Raw genomic sequence first — 12,143 nt, forward strand, 5'->3', positions numbered from 1 at the left:
CGTTGTCAAGGTTCCAGCACACTGAGGATTTCAAGGTACCTGCTTGTAGAAGGGGATGGTGCGACTTCGACTCCCATCAAAGCAGTGGAGAGGAATTTGGTTTCACCGCCTACTGGTGGTAGAGTGTAGGTAAATACTCTTTTATTATAAGGTGACGAGAATGATTGGGTGTTAATAGGTGATGACTAGGAGTACAAAGATAGGAGTATATGATGGAAAGGTTGTAATATGTTGTAAGACATTCGATGGTTTTACTAACATTATCGCTTGCAATCTTCAAAATGTCCAATTTTTTACAGAATATGATTCAAGTGTTTCAGATGCATCAAACACCCCGAATTATGTATCTATCACATTCAGTCATTCAGATCATACCTCTTACTAATACCTGCAATTCGATCAATAACTAGCCATGCAGCCATGCACATCCATCGCTGCTTCTCCCGGGGATGAGAGGCTTCTCCCGGGGATGAGAGGTCTAGAGGATCGCCCCAGCTGCCTTAGGTCATAGTGCCTTCGTAACAATGCTGACTTGGCCCAGACGGAGGTGAGAGATCTAGCTGACATCCTCTACCAAATTCCTCGACATGTCGCCTGATAGCCGCATCCCTAGGTGCGATGCACAGCCCGCCGCTGGCATCTCCTAACATGCAGGGACGAATGGTCGCTTCTCTTGTAGCGAGATGGCGACCTGAGGAACGAGAGTACTCTATCCTGCCTGTGATGAGTGAATTGTCAACCGTGCAGTGTGATCGTGAGCTTGATCTTTGGATTGTAGGTACACGGGCGTCGAGTGTCGACGGGGAGCTGCCGTGGAGGTGCTGTGGCCGATGGACCGTGCGGTGGTCGGCGGTGAAGGGCAGCCGGGACCGGAGCTCGGACCGGGCGGCAATTGTGGCGTCCACTCCTGGATCGAGGGCGCAAGCGGCAACGGAAGGTGAGTTTCTTGGTTTGCGCCCTAAAACCAAGGAGGCGGACGGCGGTTGAAGACGCCGAGTCGTGGAGGCACGGGCGTCGGTCTCGGGACTGACGGAGGCGACGGGCGTCGACGGCGTCTAGGGCCTCGCTGCGGGCGAGGAGGTGACAGGCGTCGGGCGGCGTCTAGGGCCGTCAGAAGGCCGAGGCGGGAACGGCGTCTAGGGCCACGGCGTGGAGGCGAGAATCTTCCCGCGCGTGAGGTTTTGGCGGTTTTCTCAAAACCGGCCACCTACCCGGGTTTCGCGGACCCTCCAAAACCGCGGACTGGATCTTCATCAAGACGGCGGCATCGCGGAGAAGACTTCGTTTCGAAGAAAGAACCTCGGCCGTCGGATGAGATCATGTACAGGGGGTGCTGCAGGCCAACCGGTCTGACCGGTCCCTGGCACCGGTCTGACCGGTCTAACCAACCGGTCTGACCGGTCCAGCGCACCGGTCTGACTGGTCCCGCGGGTATAAATACCCCTTCACTTGTGTTAGGTCATGCGCGGCTTTTAGAACTTGTCCGTGAATTCTCTGTTTTCCCAAGCCGCCGCCCCTGCGTCTCCCTCCCTCTGTTCCTCTCGTTTGAGTTGATTTTGTCCATGGATTGTTGAAACCTTGTAAGGGATTTGATTGGGAAAGGAGGCCCTATCCTTCTTGTGCCCTTTGGGCTTTTGAATCAACTCAATTCTCTGGTTTTTGTGCCCGGTTGTGATGAATTTCGGTTTCGTTTTTGGTGCACACGATTGCGATGGTTCCACGAGTTCCTTGATGTGATTCCTGTGCTTCTAGCCCTGTTCTAAACCCTCTGGAATCACTAGTTCGTTCGAATTCGATTTCTTGAGTTCTAGAGAAAACCCCATCCCTTTTGATCTCCTCCATAATTCTCAAGATTTGTTGATCTTTAGGACGAGATCTTTTGGGGATATGTTCACGGGGTAGGGGCGAAGCTATCCCCCAAGTTTCATCGATTTTCATGGTCGTTTGATCGAGATTCACCGTTTGAATCTAAGTTTTCGGGGGTTTTCTGGGTGCCACCGGTCAGACCGGTAGGCAAGACCGGTCTACTCGCTTTTGCACAGCCCCGACCGGTCAGACCGGTCCAGTGCACCGGTCAGACCGGTCCTGGCTGTTCAGATCAGTTGTTTTCCCGAATCGCTTCCGAATTGCTTCGGGTTTTCTCTCGCTCGTTCGAGACCTTTTGTGTTGGTTTAGCTTTTCAATAGCTATTCCAAACTTTGGTCAGAACGCTTGAGGGTTTGGGTGATTTTCGGGACATAGGCCGACGGTTCGAATTTCGGAAGAAATTTTGATCGGCTCCCATTCACCCCCCCTCTGGTCGCCGGCTTCGGTCCCACACGACCAAACTGCAAAACTTCAGATAAATATAGAACCATAACATGTTGCATATTTTCTATATGAAATATCAAATTTCATGGGTATGTATTATCATGCTTCGTCCTCATCATCACACACCAATATACAGCCATATAGAAAAAAATAGTGTGGGATGAACAATCATTCTACATGGAAATTACTGCCAAATTCTGTGAAACAAAAGTAGAGTGGCAAAGTCATCATTCTTCAATTCTTCAGCATGACACATTGAGTCATTGACAAAGTAGAAGCTAGCCTGTAGTAGTTTTAGGCACATGGAATACTTTTTTGTAATGGATATTGGACATCCATGATACCTAGTTAGCAAAATGATCAGCAAAAATATATGAAGAAAAAGGATACCCATCAGATGAAGTCAACCCTGGCATGCTATGCCACATCACAGTCAAATTTTTTGGAAAGGACATCACAGTTAAATGGCATGAGCCTTTCCTCAAAACAAAAAAAATGGCATGAACCTGATATTCTTCACATGCTCTGGTCTTGACCTACTTACCATGTCTACAAAAAAAAACATCTTTTGGTCGGGTTTAAGCATTAGCAAGAGCAGATTGTGGTTTCTCTAATGTTCTGTGCATGTATTCTTGCAAAATACAAGTGTGGTATTTCATGATATACAAGAGCAAGATGGAACTAAATTTAGGAGAAGGATATAGAATACACTTAGCTTGTGAATAGCAGTAGTGGATTGTGGATTTAGAGATGAATTGTTGCAACTGCAATGAGCCTGCGACTGTGCCCAATGAGACTTGTAAATTTTCCGCAGACTCAAATTCAACCTGAAGCTTTTTTAGCCAACGAAACTATAGGCTACACGAGCCAGTTTTGGTTTTGTCGGAGATACCTTTTCACTGTACGGCGTTTAATGGGTGGGCTCCTCGATCATCGTACGCCCATGGTTAAGGTTAGTTTTGGAGAGAACTTGAGAGGGACCCGATCCCTGGGGTTCTGAAAACTTGATCCCAAATGGACTCAACTCCCCAAAGACGGATGCTGTCCACGTACGGGCGCACCGATCGCGCGCCGTATTCGTTTGCGATAGCAAGCTTCAGAGCCGACCAGCCAGCTGGCCATACGCCGAGAGCACAGGGTTCCACGAGGGAATCGGCACCTCCACCTGCATATACGGATCGCATCGATCACAGCCGAATCGATGCACGCAGCGACACCTCCTTTTGTCACGAACGCCGACGGCGACCTCCTCCTTTCCTCCCTTTTCCGTCGTCTCCGGTGGCAACCAACGGGACAACAGCGACGCGGAACGCTAGCTAGCTGTGGCCGGCGCCGGAAGCGGCAGGTCACGTTGACGGCGGCTGCTGCTCCCCCGCCCCCAGACGACGGCCACGCCCCAGCAGGTCCTACTCCTACATGCCAGCATGCCACTTCGCCGGAGCCGGATCCCTTGGGCTGCCTAGGTCACGTCGCAACACGAACAGCGCTGCCGCCGCAGGCGATCCTATCGTGTATGCCTTCGGCCTTCCTGCCCTTGTCGCGCCTGCTCCCGGCCCGCTCCGTCTGAAACTCTGAACAAAACACGAGCAGCCTGCCGTGCGCGTAGTACAAAAGCGCAGGGTTCGGCACTTCCGCGGCTGCCCACGACAGGATCAGGGGCACGTTGCTTTGTTGTTCACGCCCACGGGCAGCCGGGCAGGCGCGACCGCATCACCGCGCGTGGTGCGTCATGCCTCGTTCGTCCCCGCCTCGTCACTTCACTAGTTCACTTCGTCAGTGATGGCAGGTCCAAAGTGCAGACGTGGAGTGTTCGCGCGCCTGCCCACTGCCTACGACGAGGCGGGCAGCACCGCCACCGCAGCACAGACCGCCTGTCTGATCCGCTCGACCTCTTTGTGCCGGGCTGCCGGCGTGCCGCCGGTACTCTACAGAACCTTTTATTAGTCCCGGTTCCCAACCGGCTTTAGTCCCGGTTTTTCAACCGGGACTGGTCAACCGGGACAAATGTTATCCCTTTTATCCCGGCACCTATTGAACCAGAATCGATATGATTTTTCGGAATAAAAAAATCTCATCCTCCACGCCACCCCTGCAGCTTCGTCTCCAGCTCCACATTCTTGACCTCCAACTCCACCTCGACCGCCATAGGGATGCAATCAAATCGAGAACAAAATACAACAGAAGGATTCACATCATATGAGTTAAATTTGATTCATTGTACAACAATTGTTTCACAACACATACAACACATGAGTTCGGATTGATTCACATGACAGCATCTATTTCACAAGAAACTCCCAACCAAATCATTCACAAACACGAACACAAATCATTGACAAACACAAGACGAACTCATCTGTAATTTCTCACCGGCTAGGCCAGGTGCACGGCCGTTCGCCGCTGACTGCGGACGCCGCTCGCCGCGCTAGAGCTTCCCGAGACGCTGCACCCAGCGCAGCAGGTCCGCGCCGCGTGCCGCGCAGCAGGTCCTCGCCGCCGTCCGCACTTGGCAGCTTGTTGCGAGCGCTGCTCGCTCGCTGCTTCAGATCCGGCCAGCCCCGCCGCTTAGTCCAGCTCCAGCAGCCGCTCGCCTCGAGCGCCGCTCGCTCACGACGCGAGCCGAATCTCGCTCCGCTGCCGCATCTCACCTCGAGCGCCGCTCGCCGCTGGCCGCGAGCGCCGCTCGCTCGCGAAGCGAGCCGAACCGCCGCCGTGCCCGAACCCGCCTCCGGGTGCTTCGCCGCCTGCTGCGCGCCGCTCAGTTAATCTCTCCGGCTGCGCAACTAGAGGAGGAAGAGTGGGAGAGGGAAGAAGATAAGATAGAGACAGAAGGATTGGAGGAGAGATCGAGATGAGAGATGAGAGAGATATAGACAGAGCCGCGCGTGGAAGAAAGAAAAAAAACTAGTAAAAGGTTTCGGTCCCGGTGCAAGACTACAGGCGGGATAAAAGCACCACTTTTGATCCCGGTTGGTGGCTTCAACCGGAACAAAATGCCCATGTCCCCCGTTGGCCCAGCTAGCCATTAGACTCGGGATAAAAGTCACATTTTATTCCGGTTCCAAAGTCAGTCAGAACAAATGGACTAGAACAAAGACCTGTTCGTGGAGTCGTGCACTCCTGGTCTAGTAGCAGGCCGGGTGCCGTCACAACAATCAACTCTGGTTGGTCGCTGGTCGTGACACGAGGCTCCACTCGACCTCTCCACCGGGCCCCGGTAAAAGTGCCTGTCACCCCCTCGTGTTGGTTGATTGATTCCTCCTGGATATGGCTCAAGTCACCGCCTCGTCGGGGCAGATATGTACGCAAAATTCTACTGTAGTTCTGGAGTGGGGACTGATAAGACCCGTTGGAAAGTCTCCAGCTATCCACTGACCATACACGCCGCAGCTGCTTGTTCTCACTTCTCAGGATAGGATCATACGGGGTGCCTGAATTGATGCCCCGCCCCGGTGGCCATCTCCGTTTCAGCCTCCCTTCCCTTTCCATGTTGCTTGTTTGGTGCGGGTGACCGGAATCCTAGCATCGACGCATGGTCGCCGGCGCCGCCGCGCGTCGACGCTCGGCGGGCCGCCGTTGCTGGCAGCAGCGGCGAACCACCTGTCAGGGGCGGCAAGTCACAAGTGGAAACCGAGCAAGTGTCAGGGATGGCGGCCGGGGGGCGCACCACCAGCGCCGCAGCGAGGCCGGCCCCACCTGCCACTCGGCGAAAAGCGCCGCGCACGTGGCGCCCGCCGGGTCTTCCCCTTATCCTGGGCGCGGGGCCAAATGACGGTCCTGCCCCGCGAAAAGCGCAAAAAGGGCACCGCGGGCCGCGGCAGCGCGACCTTTCCACCCCCCGGGCCCCGCGTTACATTGGCACCCGGGTGGGCCCCTTCCCCCCGCGCGCCCCGCCCTCATCCCTTCCGCTTCTTCCCCTCGCGACCTCCACCTCCCCACCTGTTTGCATCGCATTCCCCTCCTCTCCCCCCGCGCCTCTCCTCGCCTCGCTTATCCCCCCACGTCCCCTGCTCGCCCTGTTGGCAGAACCTCCTCCTAGTCCTCTTCCCCCAACGCAAAAGAGAGGCCGTTTGCTGTCGCGCGGAGCGGCGGAAGCTTCTCGACCTCTCCACCGCTGCCCCGCCGTCGGCAGGTTCCGCGCCGCGCCGGTGGGATCCGAGCCCCGAGCTGCCGCGCGGCGATCCTCGGTGAGTCGCTCTTGCTATACCGCGCGGCGCGCGAGCTGTTCGTTCTCGTAGGATCGGATTCCGTTCCGTATCTGCAAGGGGCGGCTTGGATTTCGACGGGTGGAGTTGGTTGTTTCTTCGATCGGGGACTTCGAGTGTTCGATTTCGAGTCTGCTTGCTTAGTCCTCCGCTGTTCCAGGGAGTTCGATATGTGTCGGACTGACTGGTCTGAACTGTGATTTTTCTTCTTTCCTCTTTGCGGACACTTCACGTTTTGTCCCGTGTTGCGTAGAGCGTACGTGAATGGTTGGGTTCGTTTGATTTTGTCCTTGAGCCGGCGGACTCAGTTGCTAGTCTTGATTACCCCGTCTAATCACCGAAGTACTGTGGCTTCTGGCTTTGCTTGTATCCGCAGAAAATTCAGCCGGCAAAGAACCTTTTTTTTTCTCTCTCCTTTTTTTAAAAGTTGCTTTTGCATACTGACGCACAGTGAAATAGTGATAATATATTTGCGCTTTGCTTCTACGTCGCTGTTTTCTCTCTTCTTAGCCGCAACTATTCATTGGTGTCAAAAGGATTGAATTTTGTCTGTTTTTGAAAGATAATAGCGAAATTTACCACGTTTATTTTAGTGGCGCAGAAAGTCCGTTTGCTTTATCCACGCATATGTGATATGTGCGCAAAAGAAAAGTAACGGTTAGTGCTGCTTAGCACCTGTGTTTGTTCTAATGGAAGTTTGGCGTGTGGCAACTTAGTACGACGCGGCGCTTACACCTAAGTGCTTCGAAAGGTGCCTTCTGGATATGCAAAAATACTAACTTGCCAACGGAATGATAACTATGTCTCCACTTGCACTGGCGGTTGCTAAAGTTTTGGTTGCACTTCATCCTTTTTGTTTCTCACGCTTGTGTGCTGATATGCTGCGCTAAGCTGGCTGTAGAGGAATCATTTACTTCTTCAAAGCAATGCTGCTAATTGCAATTAGCGTCTGCTTAGCCCCAAGTTGACTATTCCCTGCATCTTTTGGTGCTATCAAATGCATCATGGTCACTTTAGCGGAAGTGTTTTGAATCTACTCTGATTTCTCCCTCCCTTAGCTTTACAGAGGCAACATGATTGCAACAGTGGTATAGTCTTAAAACTCTAGTTTGTTAAGGGTGTAAGTTCCTAAATTAGTGTTCCAGTCTTCCATACTGAAACTTCGAGTTCTCTATGCCCTGGCTGGCAGATCTAGGACGACTCTGTTGAAACCCCAAATTTCTCTAAGTGGAAGCATCCTATGTAGCCACATAAGGAAGTGGTCATATGTATTCTGGATTGACACTAGCTGATGACAGGATGAGAGTAGATGCCTATTTTTGCTGCTTGGTGTATATGTTGTAAATTACTATTGGTGGATCAGAACATGTTGCTGTTTTCATGATCACAGGGAAAAGTTGCTGGGTTCTTTTTGATACTCAAACTTTTATCTATATGCCAAACAGCCAGATATAACTATAAGTTCGCTGTATTGTTACTGACTTTTTACATCTATATGCCACAGTCACATCGGATTCCACTGAATTCAACTACTAAAGAAAGCCAAGGAAGCCAAGGAAGGTGGCGGTGGTAGTGGGAGTGAGCAGCTTGTGGAATCTTTCCCAAATACTGCCCAGGATCATGGCTGCCCTTTGTGATTTCTGTGGGAAACAAAGGTCGATGATTTACTGTAGATCAGATGCGGCATCCTTGTGCTTATCATGCGATCGTAATGTTCATTCAGCTAATGCGCTGTCCCGCCGTCACACAAGGACCCTTCTTTGTGATCGTTGTTGCTCACAGCCTGCAGCTGTCCGCTGTATTGAGGAGAACGCATCACTTTGCCAAAATTGCGATTGGAATGGGCATGATGCAGCATCAGGGGCTACTGGGCATAAAAGGCAGGCCATAAACTGTTACTCCGGGTGCCCATCATCGGCAGAGCTTTCGAGAATCTGGTCATTTGTTATGGATATCCCTACTGTAGCTGCTGAGCTCAACTGTGAGGATGGAATGAGCATGATGACAATTGATGACGGTGATGTGACTAATCATTGTGGTGCTTCAGATGATAAAAGATTGTTGGAAATAGCTAGCACAACACTCATGAGTGATCCACCCACTAGCGATAAGCTTAAACCTCTGATAGGCTCTTCTTCAGGTGATGGATTCAATGTTCTGCCACTAGCCATTGATCAGCCTGCTGGACAAGTTTCAATGATGCAAAAGGTGCTGTGGTTTTCATATCTTCTTCCAAAGAGTGTTTGAATATTCTTCCAAGTTTCTGCATGTCCTAACTTCTAAGACTTTTCGTTCATTGCATGCAAAGTTACTTAGCGTATATAATAAAGAGTGCTCTCATATGAATATAGCATAACGATAGTAACTATGCATGGTTACAGTTCCAGTCGTGCAGCAGTTCAATTCCTATACTTCTTATCTTTGGAAGATACTGTACATTCATTATTCCTAAGTTCTGTCGCTACTATTGCTGTGTGGCTACCCAAAGTTCTGTTATGGGCCAGGCCCAGCCGGCCCATGCGCCCGAGCCAGCGCAGCCGCCGCCGATGATCACGTATCAACGCCGCCGTCGCACTAGTGGCTAAGATCTGCTCCTTTAGATATTTTAATTGTTTCCATAATTTAGTTGGTTTGTAAAAGGATATAAGTATCCCTAAACAATAGAGAGAGAATCAAGCAAGAGCAATCATATCGTTCGGCTTCCCTCAGGGAGCCGGGAGACCCCCAAACCCTAGCCGCCATCTCGCGAACAGTACCCGCGGTACTGTAGCACCGCGGGTACTGTAGCGCGGCAGCAGCCGTCACTTCTTCCTCCGCAATCCTCTCAATCCCACCTGCCTCCTCCCCTTTGCGCGACCACGGCGCCCAGAAGCCGTCGGGCGCGCATCATCCTCTGTCCTCCTCCTTCCCACGCCTACAACCTGCGCCCACGCCTTGGTAGGGATCCAATTCCAAGTGATTTGATGCATTTGTATTGATGACTTCCTAATCTGGACGGTTGAACAATTGCAAGCTGAATCAGTTTGGATCTGCTTGTTTATCACGATTATCTTTTTAAAAAAGGAAATAAATTCTGTCACTGTTGTATGCTTATGAAACATTTTTTTACATTTCTCAGGTACCTTATGCCGCAGACGATGATAAGTTCAATGATGGTAGCATGTATGAGGACTTATGTGTGGATGATACTGACCTGACTTTCGAGAATTATGAAGAACTGTTTGGTACCTCTCATATTCAAACAGAGCAACTCTTTGATGATGCTGGAATTGACAGTTACTTTGAAATGAAGGAGATGCCACCTTTTGATTCTAATGAGGTTTGTACTTTTCTTTTACACTCCTTATGATTCAAAATATAAATTTAGGACATCGACACAGTCTACAAGTTGATAGTTAGCAATGAATTTCTATGAAAATATGACATTTGAAACAAAGATAATTAAATATTATGAAAGCAATGTTCATGATAATTCTAGAACCTTAATCTTACAATGTCAATTCACGCAATTATCACATGCTGATGGTTAGAGTATATATTTTCATTTGTAATGTTTGTTGTGCGAAAGAGAACTACTGTCCTGAAGGCTTCCCATATTCCCCATAAGCTACTAGTTAGCTATGATCAGTTTATTTTTCCTACCTTAGTTGTTATCTACAGCTTGCATTGGTTTCACTCGGTTTCAGTTCAGGGCCTTTTGGTGTTTAAATTGGTTATTAATTTTTTTCCATCCATGGAATACAATGCTTGTTTTGATAAACTAATAACAACTTCACGTTCTTTCACTTCATTTTTTTTTGCAACTTTCAACACCTGTATGATGTATCCCCTACATCTTGCTCTTGCATTTAAAAGGGTTGTGTAGCAGACAATTACTCCATTTTATTGAATTCGTTGTTGTGTTCATAGGAAGTCAAACATGTTGTTGTTTTACTAAATATTCGGGATCATCTTTATGTTTTCAGGAGCCCAAATATATGCAGCTGGAATGTAGCAATGTGGTTTCAGCTGATTCTGCAATGTCAAACCCAGGAGCACGGGCTGATTCCAGCCTTTGTATTCCTGTTAGGCAAGTTAGATCCAGTAGATCTCAATCCTTCTCTGGTTTGACTGGTGAAAGCAGTGCTGGAGATCACCAAGATTGTGGGGTATCACCAATGCTCCTCATGGGTGAGCCACCCTGGCATCCTCCTGGTCCTGAGGTCTCAGTTGCTGGAGGCAGCAGAGATAATGCCCTCACACGATACAAGGAGAAGAAGAAGAGACGGAAGTAAGCACATCTAATTGTGGGTTATTTAGGAAATTGTGAAAAATGTTTTTTTTTCTGTTTCTTAGAACTTATATTATAGATCGGATCACACTATGTTTTAGGAAAACGTCTCCTACTTTTGCTGTCTCTTATTTTTAATTTCACTATTGTATTTCCTCATGAAAGTTGTGAATTGACTTTTATATTCATGAATTTGGTCAACAGGTTTGACAAGAAGATCAGATATGCTTCTCGCAAGGCTAGGGCAGACGTGAGAAAAAGGGTCAAGGGGCGTTTTATCAAGGCTGGCGAAGCGTATGACTACGATCCGCTAAGCCAAACAAGAAGCTACTGAACCCTGAATACGACTGGGTATCTTCCAGTGTCAGCCTTGCAACCTTCAACTGCTCATCTGTTGTAGGTTGCGCTGCAGGCAAGATCACTGGAGAGCACAAGCAATTGCATGCAGCAGAGCCTGCAATTGAAATATGGGGAAAAGGGATAAAAAGAGATACCAAATTTTGGGACGAAAATGCCAAAAAAAGAAAGATGCACACATGCCGGAAGATGATGCTGCTACCGCTCCATTTTCTTTGGACCGAACGTGCATCTTCAGTTGCTTGTGGATGAGTGGTCTGAATCGCGCTCTGCCCCTCTGTGCATCGGTCAGATGCAGTCATGGGCGATCGTACTCCAGCTCCACCGCTCCATGCATGGCGACCACACCTGCTTCCGCTATGGTGTTCTGCGGTGAGCTGCCAGGTTGTACATTCTGGGTGACAGCCTAACAGGATACACTGTACCTCTCAAGTTTCTTCGGTTGTGTATGTTTGTAGATTGACCTAACATTTGTAAAGAAAAAAAATACCGTGGTGATTGTAAAGCTTGTTCTTGTTAGGACACGTTCTGGACACTGAACCCCTGTAAGTTCTTTTTTTTTGTGCCAGGATGAGCCTTCTTGTGGTTATTTCATCTGAAAATGCTACGGAGTATCTCTATTCCTTCCTCGCCCGCTGCATTCGTTTTCGTGAGATTATTGATGGCGAAATAGTCAAAATCGTCCCTCAACTATCGCTCAAGACTCAATTTCGTTCCTGGACTTAAAAAATATCCACTTTAGTCCCTGAACTATGTTAAACGGGTCAATTTCGTCTTCCTGACGACGTGGCGTGCCATCATGGACCGCCAAGTCAGCGCCCAATCATCATCTGATGGGAAATACCGTTTCTACCCTCAAGCTAGCTAAACTCAGATTCGTTCACAGCCTCAGACCCGGAAATCCCCATTGCAATACTGCATCTGTGACCTATCAAGAACAAATTCTCCGTTGAAATGAAATCTAACAATCAATACCTCGTCATCTCCCATGTTAATTCCGC

At 49.5% G+C, this 12,143-nt stretch overlaps 1 protein-coding gene across 1 annotated transcript; it reads left to right on the plus strand.

Annotated features, from left to right (window-relative positions):
* Positions 1 to 6,198: 6,198 nt before the first annotated feature.
* Positions 6,199 to 11,765, plus strand: LOC120657081 (zinc finger protein CONSTANS-LIKE 9-like). The gene is made up of 5 exons (XM_039935334.1): positions 6,199 to 6,497; positions 8,020 to 8,723; positions 9,634 to 9,834; positions 10,481 to 10,785; positions 10,990 to 11,765. The coding sequence occupies exons 2-5, from the start codon at positions 8,136 to 8,138 to the stop codon at positions 11,117 to 11,119; spliced, it is 1,224 nt and encodes a 407-aa protein (XP_039791268.1). The 5' UTR covers positions 6,199 to 6,497; positions 8,020 to 8,135; the 3' UTR covers positions 11,120 to 11,765.
* Positions 11,766 to 12,143: the final 378 nt, after the last annotated feature.

This window comes from Panicum virgatum, chromosome 1N (genome assembly GCF_016808335.1).
Source record: "Panicum virgatum strain AP13 chromosome 1N, P.virgatum_v5, whole genome shotgun sequence".
Lineage (NCBI taxonomy): Eukaryota > Viridiplantae > Streptophyta > Magnoliopsida > Poales > Poaceae > Panicum > Panicum virgatum.